The sequence below is a fragment of the Myotis yumanensis genome, unplaced genomic scaffold (assembly GCF_028538775.1).
Source record: "Myotis yumanensis isolate MYYU_CA2020_CCGP unplaced genomic scaffold, mMyoYum1.0.hap1 SCAF_12, whole genome shotgun sequence".
NCBI lineage: Eukaryota > Metazoa > Chordata > Mammalia > Chiroptera > Vespertilionidae > Myotis > Myotis yumanensis.
The window spans coordinates 1,785,976-1,801,660 of NW_027223763.1; the positions used below are offsets into that span (position 1 = coordinate 1,785,976).

The 15,685-nt window shown below is 65.7% G+C and overlaps 1 protein-coding gene across 1 annotated transcript in view; it reads right to left on the bottom strand.

Moving 5' to 3' along the window:
* Positions 1 to 6,843, bottom strand: part of COL5A1 (collagen type V alpha 1 chain) — a 92,551-nt gene extending 85,708 nt beyond the window's left edge. Inside the window, 1 exon segment of the mRNA XM_070430332.1 lies at positions 6,452 to 6,843. Coding sequence (XP_070286433.1) covers positions 6,452 to 6,575 — 124 coding nt within the window. The 5' untranslated portion in view covers positions 6,576 to 6,843.
* Positions 6,844 to 15,685: the final 8,842 nt, after the last annotated feature.

Here is a 15,685-nt window from a genome sequence, read left to right on the forward strand (position 1 = left end):
GACGAACACCCACTGGCCCCCGGCTGGAGTGAGGACCATGAGCGCTGCCCAGGCAACACGCACGGGAGCCAGAGGACGTGCACACGGGAGAGTGCCAACTCCCGGAGGGACCTCGAAGCCACAGGCCCTGGCCAAGCAGGCTCATCTCAATTGGCCAGCGCCCGTGTGTTGGCAGTTACCACCCTCTGATTGGCCAGTGCCCACTGATGCTTTTGATTGGCCAGCGCCCCACTAATGCTGGCAGTTGCCTCCCTCTGATTGGCCAGTGCCCACTGATGCTTTTGATTGGCCAGTGCCCCACTGATGCTGGCAGTTGCCTCCCTCTGATTGGCCAATGTCCCCCATTGATGCTGGCAGTTGCCCCCCTCTGATTGGCCAGAACGCCTCTGCTTCACTGGATACAACTGCCTATTCAGGGGTCTGACTCCCCCACTGCCCCAGAAGCTCCTGTAGGGCGGGACGGCGCCCTACTGCTCGCCTGGGCACCTGCTACCCAAGCCCAGCACAGACCTGACGAGGCAGAGGTGCCCAAATGGTCACACATGGCTCCTTCCCTCCCAGGCCTCCCAACAGCCTCCCCTGTGTTCCCTCGGGACCCTCCTCAGGAAAGAGACTCCGAGGCGCTCAGACCACCGCCCTGGGCGACGTGCCCTCGGTTACCCGTCGCTCCCTCAGCCACAGAGGGGCACAATCATGCCCACCTTCCTCTGAGGCTGAAACGCCTTCATTGTGAGATCACTATGCTTTCCATGCAAGGGCCGGAGTCTTCACATTTATTTATGTTCATTGATCTCAGAGAAAGGGAGAGAGAGATAGAAACATCAATGATGAGAGAGAATCACCAATCGGCTGCCTCCTGCATGCCCCACACTGGGGATCGAGCCCCCAACCCGGGCATGTGTCCTGACCGGGAATTGAACCACCACTTCCTGGTTCATGGTCAACACTCAACCACTGAGCCACACCAGCCAGGCCAGATCACACTGCCACACACACACGTTTTGAAGTAATTTTGTGGCATTTATTTTTTCAAAAATAGAGATGTTATTAGAATCCCTATGGCCAAGGTGCTGGCGGGAAAGAAGGGCATTACCCCCAAATTACACAGACCCAGGAAACAAAAGAGGGGGACCCTCCCTTCCCGCGCAGACACAGGGCAGGACCGGCGGGCTCTGGCCAGTGGAGTCCTGAGCAATGAAGTCTGGAGAAAAGTGGGTCAGACTGCGGTTCCATGTCTTAGGCCTGAGTCACCGTGAGCGGCAACACTGGCTCCCGTGTGGGGTCATTACTGAGGTGGGGAACCTGCCAGGAAATCCCGTGGGGGGGTCGAAGCTGACGAGATGATGGCTCAGGCTGTGTGCTATGTACAACCAAGTTCACCCATCACCCAGGCCACGAATCTGTACACACCCGTCCACCCCTCCATCCTTCCCACAGACGTCCCTCCAGCGCCCGGGACGCGCCCTCCAACGTGTCAGTCATCGCCCTGGGCATGCCTGGGAGGCCGGGTGTGGGCGGGTCCATTCCCATGTCTGGACCCCAATTCCTCCCTGTCAAGTAGAGGAGGCCCGAGGACAGGGAGGGGTGTGGACAACATGGTGTGCCCACCTCTGCCCACAGACATGCACCCCCGCCCCCCCCGGGCTCAGAACCTAGAAGTCACAGTGAGGGATGTGATAAACTCGCCCCCCGGGTACCCCGTCTGTGTCGCCTCTTCTCGTGCTCACCCCATGCAGGAGGCACCGGTGTGGCTGCCCATCAGACAGGAGTGACCCGCGGCGGGTCCTCAAGCAGAGCCAGGCGCTCTGGCCCATCCCCGGCCCTGCCCTGCACTGCCTCGGGGCCCAGGGAGGACGTGGCGGTGCTCACGGGGTTTCCTCTGTGCTTCCTACACGTGATGCGCTGAACGCTCACGAAACCCTCCGGGAAGCCCAATGATCACCCCCTTCTTACAGAGAGGGGAACTGAGGCACGGGCAGTGGGAGGGCCCCAGGACCTGAACCTGGCCGCCTGCCCCTGACCATGGCCGCGCCCTGGGCTTGTGCCGCACCCGTGGCTGTGGCGGCGGCTCTGCCCAGGAGAAGGGCCCTGCCAGCCCCGCCCCAGGGACCTCAGGGTCCCCAGCTGGGCCAGAACCCTTCAGATGAGCATGTGGCCAAGTGCTGACACCAGCAAAGCGGGTTCTATGGGGAATATAAATAGAGGGAGGCAGAAGCCATAATAGGGCATTGCCTCCTGTGAGTAAAAAAAGACTCGACAAATTATCGGATCCAGCTGGCCCAGCCGGCCCTGCGGCGGCCCCGCGGCCGGGGGGTGGCCAGCAGGCTCCGCGGCCACGTTTCATCCGGCGTCACCCACACGGCGGGGCGGGCGTGGTAACAGCAGAAATGGCGTCTTGACGTGAGCTCCCCAGACAGCAGGCCCCGCCCACAGTGTGCACGTGTGTACACGTGCCTGGACGTGTACGCTCGTAAACGTGTACACACACACGTGGGTCCACGTGAACCGCGTATCCACACGTGCACGTGCTCACACACACAACCTCACATAGGCTTGCAAAGCGTTTCCGCCCGAGTTGCCTCGCGTGGCCTGGATGGACCCAGAGGAAGCAGACCCGCCAGGCAGACGGGGCCGAGGTCTGGGAGGGAGAGGCGGACCCGGTCGGCGTGCGGATGGCCGAGCCCTCGGGGTCTCCCCGGCGACCGCAGTCCCTGAGGACACTTACACGGGTGGAAAGGGGACGTGGCAGCACTGTGCCTTCCGCTTTGGCAAAAAGGTCACCAAAACCAGGGCCAGGTGCTCACCGCCCGCCCACCAGGCTCCACGGCCCTTCCAGGTGTGGCCTCGATCCATCTTCACAGCCAGCCCTGGGAGCGGAGGGAGCAGAGCAAGGCATCCATCTCCCCTTCTCTGGGGGGAAGGCTGAGGCCCAGTGCCGGCCCCGCCCGCCAACCCGCAGGGCTCTCAGAGAGAGAAACTCAGCTTGCACTTTCTCAGCTGCCCACGCGGCCCACACTGCCCTGGGGTTTGCCAAGGATGCTCCCCCACACCCACTGCCTTCGCCCAGCACAGAAGCCCCCACTCCCAGCAAGGCTGTGAGCGTCCCTCAGTCTGTCTGCAGAACCCCCAGCCTCACGTGCCGGGGCAGAGAAAGGGTAGGGACCCCAGGTCTCCCTCTGTCCCCCTCGGAGACTCCCTCTTCCTCCCAGCAGCCACCTCTGCTGGCCCGGCACTCCCAGGACAAGCATGGTGCTGGGGACGCCCCAGCCGGCCCAGTTACTGAGGGGCTTTCCAGTCGTTAAGCTGCGGGGCCCGGGAGAGCCTGCAGCAGGGCCCATGTCCTGCCAGGAAGGAGGGGCCAGACGAAACCCGAGGGGGACCGGGCACCTGCGAGGAGGCGCTTCGGTGCATTTCTGAGAGAACAGGAAGGGGAAGATGAGGAGGGGAAGGCCCAGTGTAGCGTCACCTCCTCCAGGAAGCTTCCCCAGATCTCCCACTGCAGCCGACCCTCCCGGCTGCTTTAAGGGACGCTGGGCATGGAAGTGAACAGTGAAGTGAGCGGGTCCATGTGCGCCTCCCCTCTGACTGTGAGCTCCTGGGGAGGCCCTGCCACCCTTACCTCTATCTCCTCGTGACCCCCAGGCCAGGCCAGGGTGCAAGACAACATCCTTCGGGGGCAGAAGGCCATGCAGGTGGGAGGAGGGCCTGGTTAAAGGCAGGCTGGAGGCTGCAGGCAGCTGGAACATGCCTATCTCAGCCTCTTAGAGCCCCAGTCAGCGCCTCCCTGACCGAAGGCTGGTGAGGGTCCGAGGAGATGATGTGGGCAGGGGGCTCAGCAAACTCCTCACAATCGTTCCCATGTGTGATGGTCTCCCCGGAGGCAGGAACCCCGCCCGCTCCTTCCAGGCGAACCCAGCGCCTCTGGGGTCTGGTGACTGATCCCTGACCCTCCCGGGCTCAGAGCCAGCCTGCGCCCTGCGCCCCGTCACTGTGAGGAAGGGGGGCTGAGCGCAGTGGGTGCCTGTTCCCCAGGGACCCGGGGAGGAGGCAGGGACAATGGGAGAGGCGGGGCAGGCAGCATCAGCTGTGCTGGGCTACGGGTGTGGCCATGGTGAGAATCCAGAAATATCTGAAGGGTGGGGTCACGGGCGGGCTCCGGCCAGCACCCCAGGGACCGCCCTGGGACAGAGCATCAGAGAAGGGACCGCCTCGGCCGGGGGAGCGACGCCCGCCCGGCCACTGCTGGTGGCCACAGCCGCTGGGCAGTGACCACAGCGCCAACCCCTCCAGCCACCGAAATCTGGAGCAGATGAGGCAGGACTTGGCTCCGGGCCCCGCCCACCGACTGTTCCTTTATGGGGAGGAGAAGGGGGTGTCTCTCCAGCCAACTTGATTGAGTCAGAGGAAATTTAACCCTTTGATCTCGGTCAAGTCCCACCAAACTTGGACGATTCTTCCCACAAATTATTGCAAGAAGCGATCACGTGACCGGGGCCGGCGAATGCTGTGCGGAGGAGATGACCTCAATTTCCAAATATTGGGGTCATGTTTCATTTCACAGACTCTCCTTTGCCCGTTACAATGTTAAACGGCCCCAAATGCAATCTTAATAACTTTTCATTCCTGCACACACTCGGCCAAGGAGAAGGGAGGAAAGGGAACCGTGTCCAGAGACAACGCAGAAAACATCTGGCGCACCCCAACACGGGCGAAGGCGAGGCGCTGGCCCGTGACCCCTCCCGCCTCCGGCCACGCAATGAGGACGGCTCCAAAGGGTCCCACCCTGGGCGGCGTGGCGAACCCGCCAGAGAAATGGCTTCTTCACACGCTTCGAACATCTCTTGGACAAAAGCAAACGCCCGGCCCCAGGGCCAGGGCCCGCCTCCAGGCTCCGGCCTCCAGGGCCGCCCCTCCGTTTGGAAGGGGAATCGGAGAGGAAGCAGGGGAGACGGGCAGGGGGCAGGGGGCAGGGGGCAGGGGGCAGGGGGCAGGGATGGGAGCAATCAGCCAGCCCCGAGCCCAGGCACACGCCTGCTCTGCACGCTGCCCAGCCAGCGCCCCACACCAGCTTTTTGGGGTGGCCACTCCCCGGAGCTCCCGAGAGAAAGGACAGCAGAGGGGCTGGGACAGGGCCAAGTCCCTGAGCATATCCCCAACCCACTGAACACCCCTTTCCTGGAGGCTGCTACTGTCCCCTACATCTAGCTGACGGGGGCTTGCAGGACCACGATGGCCGCCCAGGGGTGGGACCCCAGGTCCCAGCACCAGGCAGGCCCCCCCCCTCCCCCAGCCCCTGACTCCTGCTCACCCGCCTGGGCCCACAAGCACGCCCTGTGCCAGAAAAAGGGGAAGAATCGCTTCATTGGCAAGTGAAACATGGAAACTGACTCTTCCCACACATCTCAGGCCAGGAAGCAGGGGAGAGGGGAGGGCGGGCTGTCCCCTGAGCCCACAGCCCCTTCCCTCTGCCTGTCAGCCCTCCCAGCAGCTGGGAGCCTGCTCTCCCCCATGTCAGTGGGGACCAGGGGGACTTCCCGGGGTCTTGGGCACCAGCGTTTGAGGGTGTGAAGACCCAGGTCACAGGCATCCACCACAGGTGATGCTCAGAAAGTCGCTGTCCAATCAGGAGTCCGGCCGGAGCCGCCAGGAGTCCAGCTTCAGTGCAGCTCCCCAGGGAGGCGCCTTCTAAGGGCAGACCTCGCCCATGGGGAGCCTGAGAGCACCATGTAGCCGCTCCTCATCCAGCCAAGACCACGCCTGGCCTTGCTCCACGACCCTGTCCCTGGGGGAAAACCCAGGAAAAACTGCCTCCCGGGAGGAGGGGGTTCAGGGTGGGATTGGGATTAGGGGCAAGGATGGCGACCCCCCCCCCCCCCCCCCGGACTCCCAGGACCACTGGGGCCTTAGTGCCAGGACTGCCAGAGCCCAGCCCCTGAGGAGGCAGAGCCAGCCAGGGCTGAGGCGGAGGGAGAGCGGCTGGGGCAAGAGCAGGGCTGGGGCTCAAGCTTCCGGGATCCCCACCAAGACCCCCACCCCAAGAATGGACAGACTGTGACTCTAGGGGGCGACCCTTCCCGGTTTTCAGGAGAGTTAGTTCTGCAGGCCCCACAGCTGGGATACGGGACAGAGACTGCAAAGTTTCTGGACAAAAGTGTGCCGGCCTCCCGGGCAACCCCCTGGCGGATCCCACGTGCAGCCGCCCGGCGCGCTGGGCAGCCCCACCCGGCCTGCGCCACGGCGCGGGGGGAATGTGGCGGCGCGGCTCCCTCTCTCGGGCCCCCAACTAATGGCATTCGGAGTCTCGGCCGTGCATTCCACAGCCCAGGGGGACCCGTGCAAGCGTGGGGGAGGCCCCGGCCGGCGCCGGGGTGACAGCCGCACCCGCCGCGCGCATCCTGCAGCCCCGCCAGCGGCCCTGCGCCCCCCGCGCCCCGCACCCCGTCGCCCTTACCTGCGCGGCTCGGGGGCGGCGCCCACAGCAGCAGCAGCAGCAGCAGCGGCAGCGGCGGCGGGAACGGGAGCGGGGCGCCCGGACGGAGCGGGCTGCGCGCTTTCCAGCGGGTGTGGACGTCCATGCCTGCGGGGCGCGGGCGGGGCGCGCGGGGACACTCGGGGCGCGGGCTCGGCCCGGGCAGCGGACTCGGCGGGGCGGTCCGGCCTCAGGAAGTCATGGGGAGCGGCGCCGGCCCGGTCTTTGTGGCGGCGGCTCTCTGGCGCGGGTGGCGGGCGCGCTCGCCCACGGGCGGGAGGGCTCGACCTTGGCCCGCGGGGCGGCCGGGACCCCGCTCGGTTCGCTCGCCCTCGCCTCCTCCAACTCCTCCAACTCCCGCTCGGCTCCCTGGTCGCCGCCGCCCCGCGACCCGTTCTCCGTGGGCGCTGCGCTCGAGGGAGGCCGTGCGCCAGCCGCGGGGACCCGGAGTGCGGACCTCGCCGGGGCGCGCAGCACTTTTCCCCGGTCCGCCCGCCCTCGCCCGGGACGGACCGCGGAGGCTGTCGCTCCTCGGCGCCCGCAGCCAATCAGAGCCCGGCGCTGGGCCCGGCCGGGCCGGCCCCCGCCTCCCACTGGGCGCCGCGGGCCAGGGGGCGGGGACAGCGGCCGGGCCGGCGAGGAAGGGGCTGGCCCGGGACGGCAGCGGACGTGGGGCGGGCGCGGCGCCCCCATCCCTCGGGGCGCGCGGAGGGGCGCGGGCCGGCCTCGGAGCCCCAGGCCCACCGGCTCCCACGCTTCCTGCCCCGGGTGCCCGGCCCTGGCCGAGTTCCAGGAATCCGCGTGGAGGGGCCCGCGTTTGATCAAACAAGGGGGAAAGTGCGGCTCGCCCCGCGGGACGGCTGTTGTCTGCGGCGGAGCCCAGAGCTCCTCGTCTGGGTGGAGACGACTTCCAGTCCAGCCAGACGGGGCGCCCAAGCCTGCGGCGGGACGGGACCGCCCTGCCTCCCCCGAGGGCAGATTGGACCCGGCGTCCCGTGAGGGTCTCACCTCCCAGGAGGCCTCCACGCTGCACATCTGGGCTAGGAACCCGGGAAGCGGGGCCCGCACCCCGCACTCCCCTCCTCACTCAGCCGGCCGCCCCCTTGGAGCTGCCAGCAGGCCAGGGAGCCTCTCTGCCTTCCCGTCTCTGAGTCCCGTGAGGTCTCCCTCCAGCAGGCCCGCCAGGCTCCTGGCCGGGGTGGCCGGGGTGGGCACCCTCCCATCACCCTCCCATCACCCTCCCATCACCCTCCCATCACCCTCCCATCACCCTCCCATCACCCTCCCATCACCCTCCCATCACCCTCCCATCAGGCCCCGGGAGCCTTCTGGCCCGGCTGCAGCTGCAGAAGCAAAACGAGGAGGAGTGAAGTGAGGGGGCTTCTCCCACCTACACCACCCCGTCCCCTTTGCACAGACAACCCAGGCCTTGATGCTGACCCGGGCGGGACCCCAGCCCTGTCTCCCGTCACCTCTGCAGCCTCAGCGTGAGAGTCCTCCAGCCGCTTCCATTCCCATCACCCGGGACCTGACAGGAGGGGGCACCGAGGGGAGGCTGCTGGTGGGACCGGCAGGTTAGGCACCACATCCCTCTGCCCCCCGCCGCCCCACCCCCCACCCCACCCCCCTGCTCTGAGGTGTCAGATTTGCCCGTGCACACACCCAGGGGACGGACGCATGGGATGCATTGAGGAAAGCACACTTGCTCTTTCTGTTTCTTTGTTATTTGACTTTTTAAAAAAATATATATTTCTTTATTGATTTCAGGGAGGAAGGGAGGAGAGAGATAGAAACATCAATGATGAGAGAGAATCACTGATCGGCTGCCTCCTGCACACCCCACACTGCAGATGGAGCCCGCAACCAGGCCTGTGCCCTTGGCCAGAATCAAACCTGGGGCCCTTCAGTCCGCAGGCCGATGCTCTATCCACTGAGCCAAGCCGGCTAGGGTGTTATTTGACTTTTTTGCCACGGTACACGTCATTCCTGTGATGGGGAGCGTGCGTGTGTTTGAGTGCATGCATGTGTGAGGTGTGTGTGTGAGGTGTGTGTGGGGGGCGCGGGGGGGGATAGGCTAGACCCGCTGGTTCCTCACTGTCCTGTGCACTTAATGAGAGACATCCCATCAGACGCTCCCTGAGCCCCAGCGCCGCCCCGCCCCCAGGTGCCCCCCGCACATGGGAAGGCCAGCATCTCCCCTGAAGACTGGGGGGCTCTGACAGCCTGGGTATCAGAAGAGAGTGCGGACTCTCAGGGCTCAGCTCTTTCCAAGCACCGGGGTCGCCTCTGTCTGAGTCCCCTGTGCCTTTGTCCTGGTCGCCAGCCTCCCAGCACCTGGAGCTCAGGATGGCGCCTGAACTGGGCCTGTGTGGGCACCACTGGTCCCTCAGGAGCTGAGCGTCAGGACCAGCGGGTGCCCCAGAGAGCGGCTGCTCAGGTATGAGAAGACGTGGGCCCGGCCGGCGTGGCTCAGTGGGTGAGCATCCACCTAGGAACCAGGAGGTCGCAGTTCGATTCCCGGTCAGGGCACAGGCCCGGGTTGCGGACTCCATCCCCAGTGTGGGGCGTGCAGGAGGCAGCCGATCTGTGATTCTCTCTCATCATGGATGTTTCTCTCTCTCTCTCCCTCTTCCTTCCTCTTGAAATCAATAAAAATATATATTTTTTTTAAAAGCGGACGTGGTCCTCGTGGCTGCCTTTTATCCTACCCTCCTCTCTCCTTGTAAGTATCCTGGACTCGGGCTGAGGCCACCCTCAGAGGGAGACGACTTGATTTTACCTTCCTCGCCACTCCCAGGGCCCTGGCTCCGCCTCCAGCCTGGGCACCAGGGCTCCCACATGGGGATCTGGAGGGCCCTGCGGCCCACCGTGCAGGCAGCCCGGCCTATGGCCTTTTGGAGAAATCCTAGGGTTCAGGCACCCCGTTTTCCAGAACAATGGGCGCATTCTGACCGCGGGGGGGTGCGGGGGGGACCGTGTCCAGCAGGAGGGACACCCCGGCTGCCTGTCCAGCCCGATAACCTCACTCCTGGGCACATGGCGTTGAGCGTCAGGCCCGTGGCGCCGTCCGCTGGGTGTGAGAGTGGGCACAGCGCGAAGGGTGCGCACAGGCCTCCCTGCCCACTGAGACCTGCCTGCCCTTTCGGGGAAGGAGCGCCCGCACGTGGGCCTGCGTCAGGAGCGCGCCAGGGGAGCAGGGGGATGGTCGCCGTCTCTGTGACAGCCCAGAACGTGCCACGCCCTGGGAGCCCGACCCTGAAAGCTGTGGGGTGTGTGGTGTTCCCATCCGCCTCCAGCTCCCGCAGGGGCCACTGGGCCTGGCCTGGGCACCCGACCCCCCCAGGGCCTGTGCCGGACAAGACTCGGCGAGTGAGCCAGAGCGCGTGGGGCGGGGCCGGGCGGCGCGGGCAGGACACCGAGTCAGGAGCCTGTGCCTGGCCCTGCCTCTCATGCTGAACCCAGGGCCCGCGAGTCCGTCTGTAACTCTGTGGGTTTGCTCGGATGGTGGGCCCGCGGAGCCCCCCCATGTGGAAACCTCCACAGCCCCATGCAAGGGAGGCTCTTCCTCATGCCCACCCCAGCCTCCCAGGGTCCCAGCCCCCCAACGCAGCACCCAGCAAAGGAGCCGTTTTCCTCCCAGAGCTCACAGCCCGGAGGAACACCACCAGGACCGGCAGCCCCGCCCCGCGCAGGGCCCGGTAACCGGAGACGTACCCTTCAGACCAGACACGTGGCTGCGGGGCCTGCTCTCCCCTCGTGGCACAGCTCCCCGAGGCCAAGAGTCCCCCAAAGGCCAAGGAGTCGCCCCGGGGGCCGCGGGGACAGGCCAGCAGCCGGCGCCCAGGACCCGAGGAGAGGCAAAGGGCCCTGGCGGCCCTCGCTGCGCCCAGCACTGCACCCCCTGCCACAGGGCTCTGCTCCAGGGCAGCCCCCGAGGCTGCCTCCCAGGCCCCCGCGTTCCTGTCGGGCCGGGTGAACTTGGCGGAGTAGGGGGACCCCCAGGCAGAGTGGCCCCGGACGGACACCCGTCAGGCTGGACTTTAGAGCGAGTCGGAGACGATTCGGACAATGTCGCTCAGACACACCCTCCTGCCGGCCACGCTGGGCAGGCCCCGGGGAATGTTGTACAGACAAAGGCTGGGTTTGCAGCCCAGGAAAAGCCAGCTGGGAAACTCCTCGCTGTGAACGCTTGGAAAGAACCGCCTGGATATGAGAGCTGCCCGGCGGTCAGTGGCTGCTCCCAGGCGCGAACAGCACGCCAGGGGCCTGCGACGGCCCCCACATCGGGCCGTGGGATCCTCCCCGCTGAGCGGCACGGGGCTCCCCGTCGGAGACCGAGTGTCCACAGCGCGGGAGCAAAGGGCTCCTGACACCCGCTTGTCGTCTGGAAAAGGGGCCTGGAGCGCCCCCCTTGGTCCTGTTAGCGCCGACGGGTGCCCCGCGGAAGGTGGTGCGTGCGAAAACGGTAGGACATCTCGCAGAGGTGAGAGGCCCCTGCTCCCATGGCACTAGGCGCTGAGGATCCGGACTCCCCTGCGTCCCTGCGGGATGGCGGCTGCTGAGGCCTCCGCTGTGTCCCCGGCCCCTCCCTGTCCAGCGGAAGCCGCTCCGATGCCTGGCCACGCCCGCCCCTCCGTGGAAACACCCACACGTACTGTTTAGGAAGCTCCTGTCCTGCGGCCATCACAGCGCCCTGGTCCGTGCGCTAGTGCCCGGGGCTGCTGTCATCACAGACCAGACGGGCGATGGAAACAACAGACATGTGTTCTCTCGAGTTGTGGAGGCCGGGAGTCTGAGATCCAGGTGTCCTGAGGCCTCACTCCCTCCACAGGCCCCAGGGGAGGGTCCTTCCTGCCGCTCCCAGCTCCTGGCGGCGCCAGGTGGCCTTGGCTTGTGGCCGCATCGCGCCATCTCTGCCTCCACCTCCACGCAGCCCCTCCTCCGTGCATCTGTGACTTAATCCCCTCCCCCCCCGCCTCCCTCTTATAAGGACACTCGCGATGGTATGGGGGGCCACGTGGACACCCCACATGGCCTCTTCACCTCAAGACCCTGAACCTAATGACGTCTGCAAAGACCCTTTTTCCAAAGGAGGTCGCGTTCACAGGGGCGGGGCACTACTCAACCCACTGCCTTCCGGACAGACACACAGCCTCTGAGCCTGGAGCTCCCTGGCACTGCCCACGCCGAGGCCACGCTGGCTATGGGTGCGGAGCGAGGGGTCAGCCACGGTGTGGCGCGAGGGGCCAGTGGTACCTGCTAGCAGCCGGCGTCCTCAGGGCGGGTGCCGGGCAGGCCCAGGCGGCAGGAGGACAGGGACTGGGAGGAGGCCCGAGCCCACCGCACCCGCCTGCCCGGCCTGCCAGCGCTGCCCGGGCTGTTGCTCTTTCCACGGGGCCCAGTTTTACTTGTTTTCATTGTTAGCATTAAACCAACATTTTTCATGGAAATAGGTCCCAGATTAGATTTTCTTCCACAAGAGGAAGCACAGGGGAAGCCGGCGTTTACAGTGCATCTCCTGGCCTGGAGTGCGACCCAGAAATCGAATTCATTTGTTCCTCAAAGTCTCGGAGCACAGTCCCCGAGCTGAGCCGCTGAGGCTGCGCGGGACTCGGGGTGCCACGGGGCGTGGGGAGGAGGCAGCTGCCGTAACACGCACGCCCGTCACTCCACACCCGCTCGCCACGACACGCAGAGCGTCCCCAGTTTGCAGGTGAGGATTCGGGCTCAGTGCATCTAAGAATGGGCCAGGGCGTGGAGTTCCCAAGGAGGGGTGGGGTGGGCTCCGAGCCAGACCCCCCAGGGTGCTGGCTCCCAGCAGGACCGATCAGACCCGCGCTGACCCGCGGAGTCTGAGGGTCAGACCAGGAGCGCCGGGAAGGAGTGGTGGCCGAGCTGATGTGATGGGGACTCCGGGCAGGTTGGCTGTCGGAGGCTGACAATGGCTCAAAACAGGCCGCGGCTCTCACCCCCAGAACCTGGACGGTGACCTTATTAGGGAACAGGGTCCCTGCAGATGCGCCTCCGTTAAGGGCCTGGAGATAAAGTGCTCACCCTGGCTCAGCACCGGGCCCTAGACGCCACCCCGGGCGTCCGAGAAGAGGAAGACAGCGGAGATTACAGGGCAGACCCTCGGGAGAGACGGCGACAGGAGGACGCAGGCGGAGACTGGAGTGACATGGTCAAGAACCCTGGGGGTCCCCAGGAGCTGGGAGAGGCAGGGGGACCCTTCCCTAGGAGCTCTGAAGGGAGCACGGCTTCTGGCCTCCAGAGCTGAGAGAGATTCCCCTCCAGTCACTTTAAGCCCCCAGTCCGTCCATCCATCCGTCCGTCCATCTGTCCGTGGTCCTTCGTTAGGGCCGCTGCAGGTGACAGCCCTGCTCCAGGTGGGCACCCACTCCCCGGGGAGCCCGGGACTCACAGGTGTGAGTGACCAGCTGGACCCCCACACAGGCCGGGTGTCTGGCGCCAGGAGGCACCTCCCATCGGGGCATCTCCGCTCACCCACCTGCCGGCGCTCAGCCAACTGTGGCAGCGGCCGGCATGACTGCCCGTTCGGCATCCACGTGCCACCCCTCAGTCCAGGAGAACCCCGGCTCCGTGCCAAGGAACACGAAACAGAGCGTGCGGGCGCTACTAAGACCCTGGGCGGGGGTGTCTCCCGAGGGCCCTCCCCACCCCCAGGCTGTGCCTCAGCCTCGCCCGGCAGGGATCTCCCTGTGAAGCCCGCAGCTAGTGCGGCACAGGGGAGCAGCTCCTTCCTGGAGAACCAAAGCCACGCGCCCGCAGCGAACGGCGACTGGGTTCTCCCCAGTCAGAGAGGCTTGTCCTAACGGGAAGCAGCAGCGCCCCTGCAGTGTCCACGCCTGCAGGTCCCAGCACAGCCGCTCCCACCCGGCCACCCGGGCTCTGGGTGGGGAGGGAGGGAGGGCACCGGGAGGGAGGGGGTGGCCGCCCAGCTGACTCTGTCTCTCTCCGGCCACCCCACCGGGCCCTCCTGACCTCGCCCTCCACCCACCGGCCCTTCCGATGACGCTCCTGCTGCGGTGACCCCGGGACAGAGGTGGACCCCTCCCCGACGTGAGAGGAGGCACTGAGCTCTGGGGCACGCGTGGCCTCCCTGGACCTCAGTTTTCTCGTCTGCAGGCAGGGCAGCCTCGGGGAGAGAGAGCCTCAAGGACTCGGCGACATGGCTCACACCTACCCGGGCCCGCAGAGGCGCACGGCCACGCCTGCTGGTGTCAGGCTCGCGCTGGCCGGATGGGGGCCCTGGGCGGCGTGTTTGTTCCTAAACTGGCCGTCACGCAAACCGCGGCCACTCAAAGGCCTGGACACGGAATAATCACGGAGCTGGTGCGAGCCCCTTCCCCATGGGCCCGGACCGAGCTACCCACGGCCTCCCTCACCCCCGCAGGCTCCGCGGGAGCTAATCTTGACCCGCTGCTTCGCTGAGCGTCCACGCGCCAGGCGCCAGGAGAGTCCGTGGAGGCCGGAGGGGCTCGGACGGGCTCCCAGCAGCTGGCCAAGTGCTCTGCTCGGGGGGCTCGTGCTGTTGGCCTAAGACCAGCCGCGTGGGAGTGTTTACACCACAGAAATGGGCGAGCTCTTCGCTCTGGGCCGGTCATCGAGCATCTACCAGCGCCCGCTGGCCTGCCCCGAGCGGGCCCGACCGCGGTCCACTCCCCAAGGCCGGGGGTGGCCAGCTTCCCCCCAGCCCTTCATGTCACCCTGAGGGGAGGGTAGGAGGAAGGATCGTCCCTCACCCATGTCAAAGCCGGGATTTCCTGCGGGCGCCATCTGCTCTCCCGGAGCCATCTTTCCTAAACAGCCGTCCTCAGATACTGGCAGAGCTGTCGGCGGGAAAGGAGGGACCCACAGGGCCCGGAGGAGAGCAGAGACCAGGGCAGTCCCAGGACACGGCTCTCCCTCCCCCACGGGGCTCAGCGCCACCAACCTATCCCGGGGTCTTCTGTCTGAGGGCCCCTCAGGCCTCAGCCATTTTCAGAGCCAGGGGATGGTTTCCTTGTGAATGCGCCCCCCCCCCCCGCCCCCCCCCCTGCCCACATCCCCGCCTCCATCTCCCAGAGGGTCCCCCAGGAAAGTGTGACCCTGCCTGGCGGGTGCTCAGGCACGGCCTGTGTCAATAACTCGAGCCTGGGGGTCACCGGCTCCCTTATCTGCATTCCGTTTGGAACCTGAAAGCAGGTGGACTCAGGTGGTGGGCTAAGCGTGAACTCGGTCACTTCAGTTCCCAGCAGACACCAGGGGGACAGTGTCCCTGTCACAGCCCCCGACTGAGGCCCTGGGACCCCTCAGGGCGCTGTGTCCTGCCCCCCCCCCCCCGCTCCCCAATCTGGACCGCGTTTGTGAGAAAACTATTTATTGGCTTCCACTCAGACCAGCAACCTGACATCCTGGGTGCAAAGCATGCTGGGGCTTTGTTTACTTTTTAAACAAAACAGTGAGCGGTCGATTTAAACTGGGGTTGACAAATGGCCTTTTTGGGGGGGCGGGGGGGCATTGGTTGCATTTGCCTGACGATCAGTCTTTAGTTAATGGCGCAGAAAAAGGATGGGCGCTCCGCAGGGAACATGAGGAGGCTCTCGTCTGCTTGTCACAGGCCACATGATGCCTCAGACACATTCCCTTTGGACTCACCAGCAGCTCAGCGGAGAAGAAGGAAGACATGAGGCTCCCTGGCCGGCACCGAAAGCGTTCAGGTTGGATTCCCATCCGGGCGCAGAGCGGCGTTTGAGTTCAGTCCCTGGTCGGGGCGTGTACGGGAGGCAGCTGATCGATGTTGCTCTGTCACCTCGATGTTTCCTTCTCTCTTTCTCTTCCTCTCTCTGGTAACAATCAATACAATGTCCTCGGGTGAGGATTTAAAAACCCCGCCGGGAAGCCAAGTCTCGCCCCAGCTCACAGAGCCGTGTGTGCAAAGCGCGCGAGAGCCCTGGTGCCGAGAGCCCCCCACACGGGGTCTACCGCCGCCGCCCAAGATGCAGACATGACGGGGACACTCACACCGGGTCCATGCATCTCGCGTCTGGTGTCGGCCAGGCACCGTGTGGGGCGCTGACACACGGAACCGGCTCTCTCTCACAGCCGCCCGGGGACCAGATGCTCCCCCCGCCTCACGGATGAGACCTGAGGCTGAGAGGAAGGAAGTGTCAGCGGGAACCCGGGCCAGTCTTCCCAGCTCAGCCTCTACCCCCA